The sequence below is a fragment of the Giraffa tippelskirchi genome, chromosome X (assembly GCF_054371585.1).
Source record: "Giraffa tippelskirchi isolate mGirTip1 chromosome X, T2T-mGirTip1v1.2.pri, whole genome shotgun sequence".
Lineage (NCBI taxonomy): Eukaryota > Metazoa > Chordata > Mammalia > Artiodactyla > Giraffidae > Giraffa > Giraffa tippelskirchi.
Window position 1 is genome coordinate 91,539,871 of NC_137289.1, and position 22,696 is coordinate 91,562,566.

At 41.9% G+C, this 22,696-nt stretch overlaps 1 protein-coding gene across 2 annotated transcripts in view; it reads right to left on the minus strand.

The window, feature by feature from the left end:
- Positions 1-1,055: 1,055 nt before the first annotated feature.
- Positions 1,056-22,696, minus strand: part of AR (androgen receptor) — a 202,595-nt gene continuing 180,954 nt past the window's right edge. For both annotated transcript variants that reach the window (XM_081567536.1, XM_081567537.1), the window contains 5 exons: positions 17,182-17,469; positions 11,116-11,260; positions 5,553-5,683; positions 4,551-4,708; positions 1,056-3,887 (listed from right to left, as the gene is read on the minus strand). In XM_081567536.1, the coding sequence (XP_081423662.1) occupies positions 3,732-3,887; positions 4,551-4,708; positions 5,553-5,683; positions 11,116-11,260; positions 17,182-17,469 (878 nt within the window). In that variant the 3' untranslated portion in view covers positions 1,056-3,731. The remainder of the gene's footprint in view (positions 3,888-4,550; positions 4,709-5,552; positions 5,684-11,115; positions 11,261-17,181; positions 17,470-22,696) is intronic.

Here is a 22,696-nt window from a genome sequence, read left to right on the forward strand (position 1 = left end):
GAGAGGGAGTAGAGGGAGTGGTTTGTACTTTTGAGTCATGCCCAGTATCAAGAAAGAAAAGAGGACAAGGCCATGTCTGTGCTGTGCCTAATGAAGCAAACACTCAGAAGCTACTTGATGCTTAACATTAGATCATTTGTGTAGTATCAATATCATGTGGATGGTGGACTTATTTTCTCTTGAAGTACAAATAGAATATTTCTTGCTATATATGCATATATGTATATAGAAGTAGAGTATGAACAGAGAGGGATTCTAGCATCAGCACATTATTTCTCAACCTGGAAAATCATCTCAGCAACTACCCAAAGGACAGAGTGAAACTCTTCCCCCCCACACACCTTTTCTAGTGCCAGTTAACATATATAAAAATATATGTATTACTGATTCTTTTTTTCAAAGATATATGACAGAATCCTTCAAAAAACTCCTTTCTTGTTAAAAAAATAATGAACTCTCCAAGAACAAAGATACTGTCTGTGGCATAGAAAAGCTATGGAACAAAGAACCCAACCCCCATTTCAACTCAGAGGCCAGGCCTGGACAAGCTGCCCAATGAGCAAGAGCTGAAACTGCCACATGACTCTTTTCCTTGACCACAGAATTTATGAACCTGGCAGCTGTCTGCTGCCCAGCACAGATGGGACTTTCTCCCTGGTGCTCCTTCTTTTTCTCTTCCTCACTCTCCATCCCCATTGAGCACTGCAAACCTTTTTGGGGATAATCTCCATGGCTTGTCTGGTGAGTGATCCTCATCTTTAAGCTCACCAGGTGAATGGGTGTGGGTGGCCGATCCTTCAAAGGTGAGCACAGTGTACCAACCGTATCAACTCTGTTTGTAGAGCAGAGTGCATGCAAAATGAGACTTCTGTCAATTACGCTGGCTGGAACAACAATGGCCAAAAGAGAAAAAAAAATCCCCCTTTCATCTGTGGGAGACAAAGCTAAGCTAAAATCTCTTTTGCTCACTGAAACCCCAGTGCAAAAACAGTACACCTAAATCCTTGTTTAGGCCATTTTCCCTTAGTCTTGCCATTTGGGAGTTCAGAGTAATCTAGTTGTGTCTGTTTTTAATTACACTGCCATTTCACTGATTTTTGGCTTTCACAAGTGAAAAACATATACTCATAAAGACAAGAGTCACGATTGGGAAATCTATAAAGATGAAAACCTTGATAGCCAGAGAAATGGAAAGGAGGGCATCTAGTATTTACAAGGAGAGGTATTAGAATGATACACTCAAATTCATGTACCACAAAAGATGAGGATCATTTCAAAACAGATGTAAAGGAACTATTAAAAAGTAACCCAGTTTAAATGAATAGAGTGGTGGGGTTTTTTCTCTTTAAAACAGCTAAAAGTGATCCTGTAAGCCTATATAAGCCAAATGGTGTCATAACAAAGAAAAATAGAATTGTTCTATCTTACCCTATAAAGAGAACCTGTCAGCTTTAGTTTTGTCCAGCAGACTTGGATTGGTATAACACACATCTTAAGTTCCCCTCTCCCTTGTTATTTAAAGACGCTGTTTTGCAGGTTCATTTAGCTATTAATATCAGCAGAAATCAGGGGAGGAAACCCATGTAGATCATATCATGTCACTCAGAAACGATCTTCTCAACAACAACTAGAGTGAACTAGCTGAAACGGGCAGCTTGGTGACTGGCCTCTAATTTGTTGTTTAGCAGATGAATTTAAGAGCTATGTGAAGAGGCAGTGGCCAAGATGAGAAAGTAGTTAGGCATTCCCCAGTACTCGTGACTGGGGGACAAAGTCAGCAGACCAAAGGAGTGCCAAAGGACTATATGAAACCAGTGTCCCAGGAACACACCAAGTTCATAGGTGGCAGCCCATCAGAGCTACACCAACCAGACCTTTCTAAAGGAGGCCATGGTTCGGTAGTTTCAATATTTCAGCTTCCTCTGGCCGAGAGGCAGCAACAAAGGTGGCTGAGTGAGTATGGCCAATGTCAGAGCCCAGAATCACCAGCAGAGGCGGATGGTGAATAAACTCACCAGATGGTGCCCATCTGGCTTTAGACTTTGCTTCTGAAAACTTTTAATTTATTAGTTAGTATTCTCTTGATTTCTTCTCTCTTCTTCCCCTGACTTCTGCAGGTGGATATGTTGGGTGGAAAGGAGAGCATTTACAGGATTTCCGGTTCTAGTGCCTTCATTTTTCTCACCTTGGTAACAGAGTTTTCTCTTCAACACAGATCTGGGTAGCCCCTTTAGCTGCTCTGAAGGAGGAAGTGGGCATTCTTCACTTGGTGGGAAGGTGTCATCTCTGGGGGACAAGGGCAAGACGCCCAGCTTGTCCAATCCCATTGATGCCTTCTTTCCAGTTTGTCTAAGGTCTCCAGAGTTCTGCGAGTTCAGTTGATGAGAGACATACAGTAAGAAGTCTTCGAGCCTACTGGCATCTAGAGCTAGACATCAAGACTGCTGACTTGCTAGCCTTCTTGGGGGTGGGAGTTCTTAGCAGAGAGTCTGAACATGCCCAAGGAGTGGACAAGTTTCACCACTGTGGCTGTAATGAAGTCTGGTGAAGTTCAGGCCCACAAAACACAGAAGGGAGGATGGATGATGCTTGCAGCTGCATGGAGTCAGGGAGAAAACATTCAGGTCTCTTAAAGGTATAGGCAAAGAAGGATCAAATCTTCAGTGTCCTACGCAGGAGAACAGTCAAGCCACCACTTCCTTTTCCTCTGACTCGAGCCCCAGGCTCCTCCCTGGGCCACAAATGGGAAAGCAGACCTGGATCAGAATGAGGCCTTACAAAAGGTCAGATCTCCCTCTCCTTCTTGCTGGTCTGATTCTTCAGTGGAAGCAGCCAAGTTTTGGCTAGAGAGAACATTCAGTTCAAAGCTCTTAGAAAAGATATTGAAAGTCAATTTGAGGGTGGAGGCAGAGGATGCAAGAGAAAAAGGACTGGTGTGGGGAGGCATTCCCAACAGACAGGTTTTCAAACATGAAGCACATTTTTCAGTACCATGAATTGTGCTGCAGTTGAACAGCTTAGCTTTCAGGGGCCAAGGCTGTGGGCAGGTACTGGTGATCCATCTGCCCTATCTTAAATCTGCCCCCCATCCACCTCAGTTCTGGGGTCACCCTACCCTCTAATGGCAATAGCCATTGGCAGAAAATAAAGTCTTCCAGGGAGAAAGGGTTTGGGGAAAAAAAGCAGTGACTCCCCATGGGCTTGCAATTTTCACCTTATTCTAGTTACTGTTGGACTCTTTGGTAATTTCTGTTTGCTTTAATATTTTTTAAGAGGGAAAAACCCTAGTGTGTTTTTTGTTTGTTTGTTTGTCTTTTGTTTTCCCAGATACTCTTAGCTCTCTAAACTTCACGTGGCATTAGGTGAGTAAACGTTTGTGTAGCTGGCACACAGTACAGTGCTATAAACAAGCACAACTTGACACTGTGCCACATGAGGATCATCACAGATTTAAAGAAATACAACAGCATTCAAAACACAGATAAGAGCCACAGCAGGGAGTACAGTCTGAAAGTGCCATGGGAGAGTCAGATAGGGAGAGATAGAAAAGAAAGGAGGAAAAGAGAAAAAAAGCCCAGCAAATAGAATTCAAGAACATCTTCATGACAGACTGTACATAAATAGAGGAAATTCCCCAAGGCACTGCAGAGAAGTAGTGCAGAGTTAAAACAGGCAGAAGATATCTGAAAAAGGGAGTGAGGTGGGATAAGAAAATGGGGGCTTCCAAAGCTTCACTGAGTATGAAAATAGATAGGCTTGACTTTCCCGGAAAGGATCTTGGGCACTTGCACAGAGATGATCTCTGCCATCATTTCTGGAAAGTCCACGCTCACCATGTGAGACTTGATTAGCAGGTCAAAAGTGAACTGATGCAGCTCTCGTGCAATCTGCAGGGAGACAATAAGAGAGGGAGAAAACAGGGTTGACAAGGAGTTGGCTTCTTGTCAGGGTCTCCCCCACAGCCTTTGATTTCCTCCTCCTTCCTTTCATGTCCTTGGGCCTCTGAGTGTGTGTATGTGTTTGTGTGCGTGAGTGCATACACACACATGTGCACTAAATTGTCTCCAGGGAGTCACTGAGAGCTCTCAAGAGATCTCTTACACCACTGCAAGCTCTCTGACTCAGGACTGGGTGTTCCTTTTCCCCAGCACACACACACACACACACACACACACTCTCTCTCTCACACACACACACACACACACACACACACACACACACACACACACACATGCACATGACTCAGGGAAGAGGGGGAAAACATCCAGGTCTGTTTTGTCTGCCTAAAGAACTTATCTACTCTAAGCCCCTTCTCTGAGTCCCAGTTGCTCTGTTCTCAACTCCTCCACCTCTTTCACAACATCCAGCTGGGACACTGTGACCTGTGTTCCTTTCTTCTTCATTGGATTTTCTTCCTGGAGCACACTCAAAGCCAGAGGGGAATGGAAGCACCTCCCAACAGGTGGTGCCAGACCCTAGAAGAGCATATTATCATGCTTGGCTCTATCAGGCTACTCTCCCTGACAAAGCACCCTCCATTGTTTGCTTACAGGCTGCACAGAGTCCAGGAGCTTGGTGAGCTGGTAGAAGCGCCTTGAGCAGGATGTGGGATTTTTTCTCTTGCATGCAATGATACGATCAAGTTCCTTGATGTAGTTCATTCGAAGTTCATCAAAGAATTTTTGATTTTTCAGCCCATCCACTGGAACTGATGTGGGATGAAGACAAAATGGGGAGGGGAAGCATGCCCACGAAGGAGCATTAGACAAAGCACCAGGTTTTCTGACCACAAACTTGACCCCCACCCCCACAAGGAGGGAGCCATCGACTTGCCTTCCTGTCACTTGAGGTCTATATGCCTAGGGCCTTCAGGAAGTCTGCCAGGAAGGTCTTAGGGAAAAGGCTAGCTGGACCTAGTCTGTAGGGCATCAAGTAAATAAAATTTACTGAGCCTTTCCTTTCTCTAGTCTTCGCATCTATACATTTCTTGGTTTTACGTTATCCACAGTCCAGCTCTGAATTAGACAATTAAAATATGTGGCCTTGAATATCAAATTTTATCTCCCCCATAGGGGCTAAGACAGCACTCTGCTTAGAAGAGATATTAAAGAAATATTCCTTGGCTGCCAAATAAGCCTTGTCTGAGTTGCTTACATAGACCTTGTCTTTTTGGCAGAAGAAGAAATTCCTTCCAGGAGGCAAGCCCTTCTACCCTACAAGAAATATAAGGTAGTCCTTCCCTCTTTCTATGGTAGAAGCTATGGAAAAATTCAGAGACCTGCTAAAACTAGCCAAAAAGGCCTTGTCCCAAAGAAAGATTGGGGGTAGGTGGGGATCTAATGGAGGTTGAATTGTAGCAAAGAAATTGGTCTCTAGCCATGAAATTCATCCTTGTTAGGGAAAAAGATGCTAAGGCAGAGTGGAGGAGGGAGGGTGAAAGAAGGGAAATATTCAGGAGCTGGCTTCTTACTGATAATCCTTTAATGAAAAAGCAGCTCTCCTCTGATTCCCTATGTACCCTAGGGGCATTCTCTACCCTTTCAGGCACTTACTAATGCTAAAGAGCAGCAGTGCCTTCATGCACAGGAATTCCTGGGGGGTGATTTGGAGCCATCCAAATTCTTGGGAGAGGTGCCTCATTCGGACACACTGGCTGTACATCCGGGACTTGTGCATGCGGTACCTAGGAAGGAAACACACAGAGAAAAGAGAGGGGTAAGGGAAGGCTTAGAATAAACCCAGAGAGAATGTCTGTGGGTGCCCTCCCCTTTCCAGTTTCTCCAAGAAGAGCTTGATGTTTCTCTTGCTGGTGCTTCACTGACAAGGAACAAGTTGTTCTTTTTTTTTTTTTTTTCCCAAAATCATGATATCTTGATAACTACTCATCTTCCCTGGCCAGGATATGGGTTAGCACATGGAGTTTCCAGGTCCCCATACCCCTCCTGTTTCCTGAGACAGGGAAAGGAAAGCCTAACCAAATGAATACAATGATGGCACATGGTCTCCCTGACTACAGTTCTAATATTGCAGCTACAGCCAGAGTCAGAACCAGCCTCCCAGATATTCAAACTTGAAGAATTTCTAAGAAACAGGCTTTAGAAATCAACTCCTGACATAAGGACACCAGGATTCCCAAGTGGCCACACATACTCTACTAGAAATGTAATTATTTCTTTAAAAACTTCCAGAAAAGGAGATTCCCCATTGTCCCTTTAAAAGAGTTCCAGTGCTTATCAAATCAGCCATAAAATATTTCTCAATATCCAATCTAAATATCCCCTGCTGAAGGGGAGCCTACTCTTTTATATACTAGCTGTTCTTTACCACGGTTTGGGAGTTATAAAAACGTATGAGCTGCCTTTATTATAGTGACTTGTGAACAGATCATCACATTATCACCCATAAATTATATAGAGAAGTAGCCACAGCTTGGACAGCTTCTCGGGGAGAGCAACATCTCTGTTCCATGACTGACTATGACAAGCCTGTAAGAAAAGATACACAGATACACCATTCTGCTAGTAGAACTTCCTGGTCTTCAGCACGTCAGAAATTGTGTGTGTGTGTGTGTGTGTGTGTGTGTGTGTGTGTGTGTGTGTGTGTGTGAGAGAGAGAGAGAGAGAGAGAGAGAGAGAGAGAAAGAGAGAGGCAGGGAGGAAGAGAGAGAGAAATTGATTTCATATCTTATAGAGAAAGGAAAGGGAATTTGACACTCACTTAAGTAGTGAGGAAAAAGACCACTGAGATTGGACCTGTAGCTTATGGTTTGACATTTTGGTCCCCAAACCACTAGCTTCATTGACAGGCTGAGCAGGCCTGATACTGTCTGGGTGGAAGCTCAGAATCCTATCTCAGAGAGATTTTGGCTGGCCTGGAGAAAGAGGGAAAAGAAGGAGCAGATAGCGCAGAAGCATTTAAAGCAGGCTGGAGCCCAACTAGAGAAAGGAAGTGTTTAGACAGTGAAAGTGTTTGTTGGTCAGTGGTGTCTGACTCTTGCGACCCCATGGACTGTAGCCCATCAGGCTCCTCTGTCCATGGGATTCTCCAGGCAAGAATATTGGAGTGGGTAGCCATTTCCTTCTCCAGAGGATCTTCCCGACCCAGGGATTGAACCCAGGCCTCCTGAATTGCAGGCAGATTCTTTACCATGTGAGCCACCTTGGGTAGTATCACAAATCATTGACCAGAACAGTGCTGCTCCAAGCTCTTTCTTCCTACAGAATTTTTGAATAAGATCTGCTGAATTTTGGGGTATGGCCTTGCTCTGGTCTCTACTGTGCTTCCAAGCCTTTGTTGATGAAAACACTGCAGTATTTTTACCACTGAAATTGTGATCCTGACATGAAGTATTGCTATAACTCTGCTGAAGGTCCCAGGAACAGAGACAGTAGGGAAAGGAGGGAAGAAAGGCAAGGGAAGGAATTCAAAGGGGAAAGGAGTAAGACATGAGGAGAAAGGGCAAATAGAATGGGGGACAACTAATGGAAAGAAAGGGATAGAAAGTACAAGGCAGAAAAGAAGGTGCAGGGATGGAATCCAAGAGGTGAGCAGAGGTAGGTGGGATTAAAAGAGAGTAGGTGAATATTAGAAAAAATGATGGAGCACAGTGCCTGGCATATAATAATCGCTCAAAAAATGATACGTTGGAAGGTGTCATTGTTATACTATTCACTGTTCTACAGATGAGGAGAATAAGGTTCAGAGAAGTTCAGTAATTTACCTAAGGTTGCACAGCTAGGGTTCAGGCCCATTACTCTCACAGACTATGTTCTCTACAAAGAGCAGAGGAGAAAAGAAGAAAGTGAGGTTGATGACAAGTTTGGTATCAGAAAGATCAGCAAATGAGTTGGCCCAGAGTCCCAGTCTCTTTATTTGGGCATCAGTTTCCCCATTAGTACCTTGAGGAGGTTAGCAGTAACAGATAGCTTTTAATTGGAGGGGTACTGCCACCTTAGTGTGTGCGGGCAGTTTGAGCTGTCACAGTGACTAGGATCCTATTTGGAAGACCCTGATGCTGGGAACGATTGAAGGCAGGAGAAGGGGACGACAGAGGATGAGATGGTTGATGGCATCACCAACTCAATGGACATGAGTTTGAGTAAGCTCCGGGAGTTGGTGATGGACAGGGAAGCCTGGCATACTGCAGTCCATGGGGTCGCAAAGAGTCGGACACGACTGAGCGACTGAACTGAACTGAACTGAACTGAGGCAGGTACCAGGGATGTTAAACATATTCCAACATGCAAGAATGTACTACACAATGAAAAACATTTCCTCAGGAAAAGTCAATCCCTATTGAGAAGCATTGGTTTAGATGATTCTATGAATTTTAAGAGCTCTAACATAGTCGGTTCCCATAAGAGGAAGGGGACCTGATATTTCAGGAGCCCTGGGGCTTCATGGAGGACTCTGACTCTGTGTGGAATCCTATAGTACCTTTTGATGAGGTGCATGGAAGTGGACTAGAAAGCTGAGGTAGGGTGCCACATATATATACAGAGGTGGAAGAGGAAATGAAGATTTAGAAAATAGCCAATTATCACCTTACAAAGGTTCAAAGGTCTTTGGGCTCTAGATGGGGTAGGTGCCCAATAGCGGATTTAATCACTGGAGAGCAGCAAGAGGAGAACAGGAAGAGGGCTTTTTAAGGCCTGACCCAGAAGATGGCATCATAAGTACCTCTTTGGATATCTGGAAACCATAAAGCAGGTTGTGCCAAAAGCTCAATGGTTATTCTTAGCTTCTGGCTACCAGGGCTGGCTGAGTTGGAAGAGGGCAGCTGGGGACATTTATTTTCCCCCATATGGCATTGCTGTAATGGGAGGAACCACTCGCCTGTAGATTTTATTTTAAGGTTCTTCTGGGTTAGAGGGCTGGAGGAGAGGAAAGGTCAATTCATTCCCTGACCAAAGGGGTTCTCTGTGGTGAGAAACCGGAGATCAAATTGTCAACATTTGGTGGATCATAGAGAAAGCAAGGTAATTCTAGAAAAACATCTACTACTGCTTCACTGACTATGCTAAAGCCTTTGACTATGTGGATCACAACAAACTGCAGACAATTCTTAAAGAAATGGGAATACCAGACTATCTTACCTGTATCCTGAGAAACCTGTATGCAAGTCAAGAAGCACCAGTTAGAACCAGACATGGAACTACAGACTGGTTCAAAATTGGAAAAAGAATATGACAAGGCTGTATATAGTCACCATGCTTATTTAACTTATATCCAGAGTATATCGTTCAAAATGCCAGTCTGGATGAATCACAAACTGGAATCAAGATTTCTGGGAGAAATATCAACAACCTCAGATATGCAGATGATGCCACTCTAATGGCAGGAAGTGAAGAGGAACTAAAGAGCCTCTTGATGAAGGTGAAAGAGGAGAGTGAAAAAGCTGGCTTAGAACTCAACATTCAGAAAACTAATATCATGGCATCTGATCCCATCACTTCATGGCAAGTAGAAGGGGGAAAGGTAGAAGCAGTGTGACAGACTTTATTTTCTTGGGCTTCAAAATCACTGCAGATGGTAACTGCAGCCATTAAATTAAAAGATGATGTACCTTGGAAGGAAACCTATGACAAACCTAGACAGTGTGTTAAAAGCAGAGATATCACTTTGCCAACAAAGGTCTGTTTAGTCAAAGCTATATTTTTCCAGTAGTCATGTACGGATGTGAGAATTGGACCATAAAGAAGGCTGAGGGTCAAGAATTGATGCTTTTGAATTGTGCAGGAGAAGATTCTTGAGAGTCCCTTGGGCTGCAAGGAGATAAAACCAATCAATCTTAAAGGAAATCAACCCTGAATATTCATTGGAAGGGCTGAAGCTGAAGCTCTAATACTTTGGCCACCTGATGTGAAGACCTGACTCACTGGAAAAGATCCGGATGCTGGGAAAGACTGAAGGCAAAGAAGAAGGAGGCGGCAGAAGATGAGATGGTTAGATAGCATTCAACGGACATGAATTTGAGTAAACTCTAGGAGATAATGAAAGACAAGGGAGTCTGGTGTGCTTCAGTCCATGGTGTCACGAGTCACACACGACTCCTGCAACTGAACAACAACATTCACAATACCATGAGGGACCTCAAATAGAGACACAGAAAATATTATCACCACTAGGAAAAGAGAATATTGGAAAGAAACTTCTTTTTATTTCTTGCCCATTGTGAGCCAGACATTTCGCATCCATTAGCTCGTATTTTAGTTGTCATAACCAACCATTGAAGAAAGTTTTGTTTTATTAACAGCTGAGGAAACTGTTAATCAGACAATGATGTAGGAAATAATACAACAGAGGTTTCAGTTAAGAAAAGTATACTTCTAAAATTTGAGCTCTTGGTTTAATTTATGAAGGATAAATAGAGCTGGTGGGCAGGGCAAGTATTAATTAAACTTGTTTTTAAGAAGAAGAAACTGACTGGGCCAAGGTCACATGCCAGAAAATGGTGGAGTTGCTCCTCTTCATCACTTACCACCAGGAGGCAGTATAAAAGCTGAGAGTTACACAGTCATACTTTGAACTCTGTTGCCAACATGCACTAACTATTTAAGATTGGTGGATGAATCACTATTTTGTTGAGCCTAATTTCCCCCATCCATTAAAAAATATTTTAAAGGTGAAATCAAGTTATGCTAACTTGATAAAATGTGGGCTCAATGAGAAAGAATTAGGAAAATATTTAGTATAGTCCTGGCGCATAGGAGTTTCTCAACAAAAGGTGACTGGCAGTAGCTTTTGGTGGTAGCAAAGGGACCAAAGGAGCTTCAGCCTTCAGATCTAGAGTGTTTCTGTTCACTCTTTATGTTTCCCAGAGTGAAGGAGAAGGACCCTGATATGAGGGTCTGAGATAAGCTAAAAGCAGGTCAGAAGCACTGCCAAATTACCAGGATTGTGTCTTGATCAGGAAAAGTGATGGCCTTCCCCCCTCTTCCCTCCTATCAATTGGCCTTTCAGCTGGGCAAAGCCACTTTAGACTGAATAGGTTGGCTAGGCCTCTACTGCCTCATGTAAAGGTCAAATGAAATAACTCTCACCATTACTTCCGTTACCATCATCGCCATGAACCAGGTCTGTGTCTATGTGAGTTATGGGCCCATAAGTACTTACTCATTGAAAACCAGGTCAGGAGCAAAGTAGAGCATCCTGGAGTTGACATTGGTGAAGGACCGCCAGCCCATGGCAAACACCATAAGCCCCATCCAGGAGTACTGAATGACTGCCATCTGGTCATCCACGTGCAAGTTGCGGAAGCCTGGAGATAGGACAGAGGCAATGGTCAGACTGAGCACTGATGGTCTAAATGAAGTCTGGGACTCTGCTGGACTGAGAATTTCTGGTACTCGGGCTGCCCCTGAGGAGACCCAGGGACCATCAGTGCTGGGAGTAAGAGGAGAACAAACTATATGGTGGGTATAATCATTTGTGCTCCCTAATTCATCAAGCTGCTCGAAAGAGATGGTAATGGAGGCAAAGAGTGCACTGCCCATTGGAAGAGAATGATAATCTAACACTGACTGCTTACAATGAATTAACTTTATTATATTACTTATTTTAATTCATTTAATACTCACAAAAATCCAATAAAGTGTATATTATCGTGCCCAGTCTGTGAATCAGTAAAAGTGAGTCACAGAAAAGTTCAAGAATTTGTCCAAGATCATAAGGCTAGTAACTCCCATATCAAGTTCCAAAGCCAGTCTGATTCCAAAGCCCATGCTCTTGATCATCAGAAAGGCTCACTGCCTTTCTGAAGATGCAGTGTAATAATCATTTTTCTCACATGAACAACATTTTTCATTTTACCAAGCTCTTTTCTAGCTATAATCTTGTTTGTACCCTCTAACAACCCTGGAGAAGGGATACTATTACATATCAGCATATGGTGAAATTCCTTTGACAGCCATGCCTTCTTCTTCTTTACCTTCAGGCTTCATCTCTTTTCTCCAGTCCTTTTCCTGCCTCCCACTTCCTCTCCATTATTTTCTATTCAACAAGTACCTGGAACCGCTAGTTTCCTACCCTACTGCCATTCCTGTCAACTGCCATTATGTATACACAAACAGGCTCTTTATGACCTACCTTCTTAGACTAACTTCTTATCATTTACCTTCTCATAATTTAGGTTCTAGCTATTCTGAAAAACCCACAATTTGCTGAACACACATAACATACTTCATGCCTCTAAATCTCTGCTATTTCTGCACAGGCAGTTGTCTTTCCCTAGAATGTGTTCTTCCCTTCCCAGACTTTCCATCTGACAAATGTCTACTCATTTTTCAAGTACTCACTGGAAGGCTACCTTCTCTGTGAAGCCTCTTCCAACACATCCAAGCAGGAGACATATTGATTCCTCTTTTACCATCTTATTGAATCTTAAGTATGTCCATCCAATTATAGCACTCATTACACTGCACTGAAATTTATTTATGCACTTATCTGTCTCCTCCACAAGACTTAGAGCTTCTTGAAGACAGGGACCATCCCTTTTTTTTCATTTTTTCCTCGCTAGTATATAAAACAGCTCAAGTATTTGAGTAGGAGTTTGAGAAATATTAATTAAATGGATTAAGGACTATCATTTTTTTTTTCATTTAATAAAATGAGAATTAGATGATCTTCAAATTACCTCCCTTAAACTTCCCAAATGCTGCCTCCACAAATAGTACATAGGTAAAACAGATATGGCTCTGTTCTCCTGGAGGTTTCCAAACAGTTGGATACTTAGAGTATCACCTCAGAGCTTATCCCTTAACAGTACCGCATTTGATCCAGAATTAGCTAAAATTTTGTCTTGCTATACCTTATTAGGAATGCTTATATGAATTTAGATAATGCTTCTAACTTTCCTGATGATGACCTCATTTAGCTCTCACAATTACCCTGGAGTGTGGGCAATGTGACACTTATTTTGCCAACAAGGAAACTGAGGGCCAGAGAAGTCACAGCTCAAAACTACCAAGGTCACAAGTTTTTCTTAGCCATAGGGTCAGGTCTGAAATCTACACTATCTAGATACATTGTTCTGTTTGGTTGGTCCTTGCCACACACACACCCTATTTCCCTTTTTTGTTTCCTTTAGGTCCCAAGTGTACCAGACATCAGGGATGCTAGAGTTCCTCACATCACCACCCTTGACTGCAATCTTAGCTCCCAGGCATGTGCCTCCTACCTCCACTGGTAGTGATATGCTAACAGTATGTAGCCTGATATGTAGCCTCAGACACCAGAGTATTTCCTGCCTGAAGCCCTTCTATAGAACAGAATGTCTGGGATGGACTCTTTCCAGCAGGGGGCAAAAAGCCAGGGTCAAGCACGTAACATTCAAGAATCTCTTTGGGAGGAGTCCAGGAGCTTGAACCTTGAACCTCGAACCTCTGGGGTGGGTGGCAGTGGGAATCAAAGAAAGCCTCGGTTGGTGACGATGTGAATATGAGGGTTCATGGAGGTTTGAGGATTAAACTGTACTAGTACCAAGGAAGTCGTCAATACTAATGATTTTTTCCTTCACTGAGATGTCAGAGAACTAACATAGGAGAAAAAGGGGATAGCTTAGTTTGGCTTAATACTAGTTAATGGTCCTTAGTGAGAGCTGCTTAGAACTCAAACCTAATTACTATGTACACATCAGCAACATAGCAGGCTAAGTTTTCTATAGGTCTAATCTCATTATAATACCTAACTCTTTTCTCCAATGTCCAGCCTTTGAAAAGGCCTGCTCAGATAGTATGGCTGTCAAGGCATGAGTTGAGGAAACACTAGCTTCAGCCTACAGGTTTCCTTCAACATACATGCACTCAACTCCTATTTGGCACTGCATCAGGCTGTTTTGGAAAAACCAGAGAGAAGTCATTTTCAAGTTTTGAAACACACCAAAGAGATTAGGGAGCAGAGGCAGTTTCTTAGAGACTCTGTTTTCTCAGGAGAATCCAATCAACATCACTTCTTAGCAATCTTGAGCAGAAACCTCTGGAAGAACATGCCTAAAGAAAGGTCAATTAGGAAATCTTTGCTGCTTTAGTGCACCTGACAGCCAAGTTCCTCAAAGAAGACAATTCATCTTTGGGACCTATGAATGAACTTCTAGGCAAAGTTAGTGGCAGTTTAAAATGATTTTAGTGGTTTAGTTCTCAAGCTTTATAATAATGAGCCACTATTTACAGAGACTCTTTTATGTTCCATCTATTGTACTCTTTATACATAATTTCTTTGTTGATAACAGTCTGCAAAGTAGCATCTGCTCTACCATCTCTACAAACAAGGAAACAGAAGTACGTGAAGACACGTGATTTGCTCAAAGTCACACTAGTGTATAGCTAAGATGCCAAGCCATATACAACTGATTATAAATATACTATGTACATACAATCTATTCACTCTCCCTCAATAGTTATCATTTATTAATGTGCTGGTGCCATACAAGGCAATTTACATGTACTATCACTATCAAAGAAAACTTCACAACAAAATTTATATAAGTAGGTACCAGCACAGTGCCTCTCAAAGGACAAGAGCTCAGTCTGTTCAATGAGCAAATAACTTGAATTAGTAGGTGATTATTGATAACATGAATAACAGTTCTAATGAATGTAGTACTTGGCTTTCTTTTGAGGCTATTCTCTTAAATGACTCAGGATCAAAGATCATTTCCTTGGACAAGCTGGATGGTGAACTGATATTATCTTGCAGACTTGTTAATGTAAGGAGACAGCTTCTCATCCTGGAGGTTGGGCTGAGGAAATCCAGTGACTCCAAGTTACACAAATTCTGTTGTAATGATTTGCACTAGGTTATTGCTAAGACTGGAAATCACAGGGTGTGCGCTCAAGCTATGGCTGTATTTGTTAAGTCACTAAATTGAACAAGTTAATTTACCACTCTGAACCTTGTCATATGAAATGGGAGTAAAAGCCCCTATGGTTCATACAATTGCTATAAGGATTAAGTGGAACCATATGTAAGAAAAACTTCTGTAGCCTATAAAATGGGACAATCAGGTGTCTGGCAACTGCTTGGAAAGATTAAACTGAATCTCTGTTCAGTTCGGCTCAGTTTAGTCGCTCAGTCATGTCCAATTCTTTGCGACCCCGTGGACTGCAGCACGCCAGGCCTCCCTGTCCATCACCAACTCCCAGAGTTTACTTAAACTCATGTCCATTGTGTCGGTGATGCCATCCAACCATCTCATCCTCAGTCATCCCCTTCTCCTCCCACCTTCAATCTTTGCCAGCATCAGGGTCTTTTCAAATGAGTCAGTTCTTTGCAACAGGTGGCCAAAGTATTGTCTGACAGAATCTCTGTTAGATATATAACATCAAGACACTCAGCTGAATAACTGATAAGAATTAAAGCAACTTTTAATTTTATTATTATTATTATTATTATTGTATTTTTCTTCCCTGTGCGAACTCTGTTTTTGGCACAGTGCATACACAGACAGTGCCCTTGTGCCTTCTTCCCAGGGATTTTATTGGCTAGTCAACCTCAGATTTCCAAGCTAAGAAGGTGTAGGGACAATCTGGTGATTGTATCTGGGCCTTGTGAATTGGAAAGACAAAAAAGGGGCTTGACAGTCACCATGCAATGTCTTCCACATTATGACCCAACTGGCTTTGGATAACTTGGCCCCTCGTTGTAAAACGCAAGGCTAGAGATCTACAAGGGTGCTACACAGACTATGGGGTAGAGTTCGATGAGGAGGGAATTTGGAGTCAGGAGGGGACCTGGGCTCAAGTTCTGGCCCTGCTATCTTCTGAATGTGCAACTGTAGGGCAAACATCAACTCTCAGAGCTTCATTCTTTATCTATAAAATAGGGAAAAGAATCCCTACTTTAAAGAAATCTTATAGGATCAAATCAGGTAATACAAATGAAACTGCTCAATATAAATTCCCAACTGATTGGCAGTTATTAAATGGCAGGTTAATCTTTGATTCTACAAGAAGAGGTTTGGTTGTTGATGATTCAGAAGAATCTTTCAATCATGGATGTTTAGGATTAAGAGAATCCTTAAAGAGTTTATGCTTCACTTGTTTCCATATTGTGTTCCCTAGAGCCCTAAGATTCTGCAAGAGTGAGCTGAGGCTTTCTAGGCGTAGTGAGGGAGAGGCACTGGCTCTAAATCAACCAGCTCCACTTGGATGTGTACCATGTTTTTGAGAAATAAAGAGTTTGGCTGCTAAAGGAACATTTGTGAATCATTGGATGTGATAAGAGGCATATGGGATAGAGGATCTCTGAGGCTTCTTTAAACTCTAATATTTGAATAATTATTTCTTTTCAAATAACAGATGGCCAAGGGAGGAAGTGAGTTCCTCATCCCTGGAGGTAAACTTGCAGAAGTTAGACAAACACTTCATATTTCTTTCACTGTCACTTAATATACCCTTCCACTATGATGATCCTATTTTATTAAGGCTTAATAAAATTCTTATTTTATTTTATTTTTTTCTTTTTTGGTCACACTGTGCAGCCTGTGGGATCTTAGTTCCTCTACCAGGGATTGAACCCATGCCCTCAGTGAAAGCACAGAGTCTTAACCACTGGACTTCCAGGGAATTCCCTAAGATAGTTTTAAGAGCACTTATCAGGGAATTCCCTTGAAGTAAAACTGGAAAACTATTAATAGAGTCCAAACCACTTTTCACACATTATACATATGGAAAAACAGAGACCAGGAAAGGGAAGGGATCACGTAATGAGTTACCAGCAGAGCTAAGGCTAGAACCCAAGTGTTCTGACTTCCAACCCCATGTTCCTTCTACCATACCATATTACAAGAGTTCCCATGGTATGGGTCCTAAAAGTGAAAATAGATTCTCAGTTAGGTTCAATATTATCTTTGGAGTGAACTTGTGTTTGCACATGTAGAAGAGCATCTTAAGGCATATAAGGATATGTCTGTGTGATCCATGATTATTAGGAAATTTGCTGACTAAATTTGTGGGTTGAACATGATTGTTGTGTGCTGATGTGAGGCATATGGGATACTCAGTAATGCTGTTCTTGATTTTTGAGTTTCCTTATTTTTAACATGGGGATTTTTACCATTCTCTCCCCTCACAAGGTTATGGTGAGGATTGCATGAGTTAACATATGGGAAAGGAACAGATGTGGTGCCTGGCCCAAAGGAACATTCACTAAATATGATATCCCATATCCCATGCCCCCACTTACCAGGCAAGGCCTTGGCCCACTTGACCACATGTACAAGCTGTCTTTCACCCAGTTCATTGAGGCTAGAGAGTAAGGCTGCGAAGGAGTCAGGCTGGTTGTTGTCATGTCCAGCACACACCACCCCTGGCTCAATGGCTTCCAGGACATTCAGAAAGATGGGCTGACACTCATAGCCTTCAATATGTGACACTGCTAGCTTCTGGGCTGGCTCCTCAGTGGGGCTGGTGGCACTGGAAGCCTCCCCTTCCTCCTGTAGCTTCAGATTCCCAAGTTTCTTCAGTTTCCGGGCTATTGGGAAAGAAGGGAAACGTGTATTTATTATCAGTGGCAAAAAACACACAGCACTGCTACCCTGTTAGAAAAGCTGCTTGAGCTAAGAACACAAGTATGATCATTTTTCTTGATCACAGACACTAAACTCCTTAAGGACAAGTGTACATTTTAACCACTGGTTGAATGAATGGTTCATCATTCTAAATTCCTACTAAACTCAAGCCTTCATATCTTGCTTTCTCCTTTATCCTCTTGCCAGACATACCTAGTATATCTTTGGATTGGGCTCTGCCTAAATATGGTCTCCAGTATTCATACTTTGAATCTTTAATTAAATCATTACTAATATATTCATGGTTCACTCATTCGTTCAACAGATATCCATTGTTAAGGTTTGCTTCTGAGTGACAAAAAGAACACAGGCCCTAACCAGTTTGGGAGAGGAAAAATAAATGCTCACTAAAAAATCTAGCAGTTAGAAAATGTCAAACTGGTGAATGTTACAACAGGGTTATTAACAAAAGAGGAAGGCAACAATCTTTCTGCATAGGTGGGTCAGGAAGTGATTATGGTGACATTTGACCTGGAACTTGAAGAATAGCAAGGACTTCACCAGGCAGAGAGGGATGGAAAGGGCATAAAAAAAAGCAATGAGGGTTTAAGGGAAAAAGAGACCAGTGTGGCTGGAGTATATATTTTATGTGTGGGGAGAATGGCTATTTATGAGGTCGAAAATAATGATGGCATCTGACTTTGAAGGAACATGTATAACATATTGAGAAATTCTGGCCTATCACACATGTGATAGGCAAATATGGAATGTTTTAAATCAAGAGAATAATGTATTTGTGTCTATGTCTAGCATGTCTAGCAGATTGCTAGGAGAGGAGACCAGAAAGGCAAATCTATTGAAGAAGGATTAGACTTGTTCTATCATCCCACTTTGGGGTAAATGAATGGGAATTTTCTGGTGTTGCAGCATTTCTCACTTCAACTGTAACAGCCCAAGTTATTGTTAGATATTTACACTCACAGTTGAACATACATTGCAACACATATATTGATTTTCTTCTTTAGTAAAGGAGAGAGGGGGAAGCTGAAGTCTGAAATCCCCAGCTGTATCAAAGAAATAACAGAATGTCCCTGCCTTTATAATCTGCCTGTAAAATGGGAACTGTGCTGGGAAGCAATAAAAAAAAAGGATGATATCAATAGAAATAATGTTATTTTAAAAAGCAACAATAATCTAAAACTCAAATCTTAAGAACCATCCCCCTCCATGCTCTAATACACATAATTTATAGGTCCTTGAGCATCCTGATGTTTACTTTGTGCTATTTTCCTTAGCATTTATATGGCAGAAATATAAATAATTGAAAAGGTCACAACTCTGATGTCTAGCATAGACAGTTGCACTGGGGTAGACCATAAACCACTTTATCTCTAACCCCTTTAAATAATAATAATAAATTTTAAAAGGTATACAACAAAGAGAGAAGCTGATTGCTCAGTTTTAATGGATGAATACAACAAAACCTGTTGCTGATTTGTTTCTGGCTCCTGCAAAAAAAAAGATACTTAGCTGGAACTGGCTTTCAGCTTTAATTAGAAAAATAAGTCTTGCAATGCAAACTTCAATCGTAGTGCAACTCAGTAAATCAATGAAAGAATGAATCACATGTTTGGATTAACGACCAGGATAGAGGAGGAGAAAATAGAGGGGTTGGTGCTACAAGAAGAGCACAGTGAAGAACTCGGGGTAAAATAACAAGGGAGCCTGGAAAATCAACAGAGTTCAAGATGACCTTGTCCAACAATCATTTCTGCAAGGCTTGGGCACAGTCAGTAATAAGGAGATATGCACACCCACTGTCAACTCCCACCTCCCATCAAGGGCACAAGCTGGAAGGTATGGGCAGGACTAAGCTCATCTTGCCCCAGAACTAGAGGCCTGGCCCCCACAATATCTTGTCATTTGGTGAAACCGTTGTTGACACAGGTTCATGTAGGCAGCTCTACAGACTGGCAGTGCTTACTGGATCTGCTCCTCTAGTATAGTTTCTAGAGGTAGACACTCTCTTCCCCATCACTGGCACTTTCTGACTGTGGGCTTAGAAGTTGCCAAGCCATGTAGTTCCCCTTTCAGCCTGGGAGAGGACAGAGATATAATTAGCCCTATGCCTGAGCGAACTAAGAGATATAAGGGTAAGTACTTTTTCTCAGGCTTCTATATACCTTACTTCATGTACATATTATATCATTTAACTCCACAATGATCTTAGGAGGTGAGGAATATTTCCTATCTGTTTTGCAAGTGAGTAAACGGAGGTAACATAACTATCAAGAAACAGAATCTAAAAATCTTAATGTAGTCTGACTCTAAAGCCAATGTTCTTTCTACTATATAATACTGCCTCCCCCAAGGAGCCTTAAACTCTACTTCTGGCCTCGAGTTGAGGAGTGGGACTAGGGTTATATCCTCCCTGCCTTTCTCCCTCACCTTTGACCCTAAACTTCAGTAACTATAATAGCATCAAATCCAGAAAGGAAAAGGTAGAAAGCTATGAGACTCCTCTGTTCGGGTGCCTAAAGCAGAAATAGGTTTGGGGAACTAGAGTGACTGGAACTATAGTGGCTTAGTGATTCATAAAATAACAAAATAGGAAAGGTCCTTAGAATTCATCACACCCAGGGAGTTCACAGAATGTGAACCTTCAGTGTCTACACATATGATACAGTGTGTATGTGTGTTTCTCTCTCTCTGTGTATGTGTTTATAGGAGAATGGTGGGAACTCTGGTGAACTAAAGTGAATGCTTGACCACCTTCCAGACCCTACAATACATGTACACATATACATACATATACACACACTGTCATAAGGCATTCATATAATATTTACAAATTTTCCTAAAACTCATCTGTATCCCAAAGTTAAATTCAAGCCATAACATTTATTTTGGGACTTCCGCTGCTAATCCAACATTTCATGTCAAGGATGGGGAGGCTGAGGTCAGAGTGAGTGAGGTCACCCAGTGGCAGAGCAGAGGCTCTTATTCCTAATCCACAGTTCCCTGTGCAATATTAGCTCTATTTTTGACTAAGTCATTTCTACTATATCTCAGTACCGGCCTCTCTGAGCTCCTTTTAGATTTGCACTGTCTAACACAGCAGCCACTAGACACATGTGGCTACTTAAATGACTTAAAATAAAATAAAATTTAAAATATAATTCCTTAGACTCACTCAGTCAGTTCAGTCGCTCAGTCCTGTCTGCCTCTTTGCAACCCCATGCACTGTAGCACACCAGGCTTCCCTGTCCATCACTAATTTATGGAGTTTGCTCAAACTCATGTCCATGGAGTCGATGAGGCCATCCAACCATCTCATCCTCTGTCATCCCCTTCTCTCCCACCTTCAATCTTTCCCAGCATCAGAGTCTTTTCAAATGAGTCAGTTTTTCGCATCAGGTGGCCAAAGTATTGGAGTTTCAGCTTCAGTATCAGTTCTTCCAATGAATATTCAGGACTGATTTCCTTTAGAATGGACTGGTTGGATCTCCTTGCAGTCCAGGGGACTCTCAAGAGTCTTCTCAAACACCACAATTCAAAAGCATAAATTCTTTGGTACTCAGCTTTCTTTATGGTCCAGCTCTCACATCCATACATGACTACTGGAAAAACCATAGCTTTGATTAGACTGACCTTTCTTGGCAAAGTAATGTCTCTGCTTTTTAATATGCTGTCTAGGTTGGTCATGACTTTTCTTCCAAGGAGCAAGTGTCTTTCAATTTCATGGCTACAGTCACCATCTGCAGTGATTCTATAGCCCCCTCAAAAATAAAGTCTCTCACTGTTTCCACTGTTTCCCCATCTATTTGCCATGAAGTGATAGGACAAGATGCCATGATCTTAGTTTTCTGAATGTTGAGTTTTAAGCCAAATTTTTCACTCTCTTCCTTCACTTTCGTCAAGAGGCTCTTTAGTTTTTCTTCACTTTCTGTCATAAGGGTGGTGTCATCTGCATATCTGAGGTCATTGATATTTCTCCTGGCAATCTTGATTCCAGCTTGTGCTTCATATAGCCCAGTGTTTCTCATGATGTACTCTGCATATAAGTTAAATAAGCAGGGTGACAATATACAGCTTTGACATACTCCTTTCCCTATTTGGAACCAGTCTGTTGTTCCATGTCCAGTTCTAACTGTTGCTTCCTGACCTGCATACAGATTTCTCAAGAGGCAGGTCAGGTGGTCTGGTATTCCCATCTCTTGAAGAATTTTCCACAGTTTTTTGTTATCCACACAGTCAAACACTTCGGCATGGTCAATAAAGCAGAAGTAGATGTTTTTCTGGAACTCTCTTGCTTTTTTGATGATCCAAGAGAAGTTGGCAATTTGATCTCTGGTCCTTCTTCCTTTTCTAAATCCAGCTTGAACATCTCGAAGTTCATGGTTCACGTGCTGTTGAAGCTTGGCTTGGAGAATTTTGAGCATTACTTTATTAGTGTGTGAGATGAGTGCAATTGAGTGGTAGTTTGAGTATTATTTGGCATTGCTTTTTTGGGGACTAGAATGAAAACTGATCTTTCCCAGTCCTGTGGCCACTGCTGAGTTTTCCAAATTTGTTGGCATATTGAGTGCAGCACTTTCACAGCATCATCATTTAGGATTTGAAATAGCTCAACTGGAATTCCATCACCTCCACTAGCTTTGTTCGTAGTGATGCTTCCTAAGGCCCACTTGACTTCATATTCCAGGATGTCTGGCTCTAGGTGAGTGATCACGCCATCGTAATTATCTGGGTCATGAAGATCTTTTTTGTACAGTTCTTCTGTGTATTCTTGCCACCTCTTCTTAATATCTTCTGCTTCTATTAGGTCTATACCATTTCTGTCCTTTATTGTGCCCATCTTTGCATGAAATATTCCCTTGGTATCCTAATTTTCTTGAGGAGATTGTTAGTATTTCCCATTCTTTTGTTTTTCTCTGTTTCTTTGCATTGATCACTGAGGAAGGCTTTCTTATTTCTCCTTGCTATTCTTTGGAGCTCTGCGTTCAAATGGGTATATCTTTCTTTTTCTCCTTTGCCTTTAGCTTCTGTTCTTTTCACAGCTATTTGTACAGTCTCCTCAGACAACCATTTTGCCTTTTTGCATTTCTTTTTCTTGGGGATGGTCTTATCCCTGCCTCCTGTACAATGTCAGGAAACTCCGTCCATCATTCTTCAGGCACTCTATCAGAT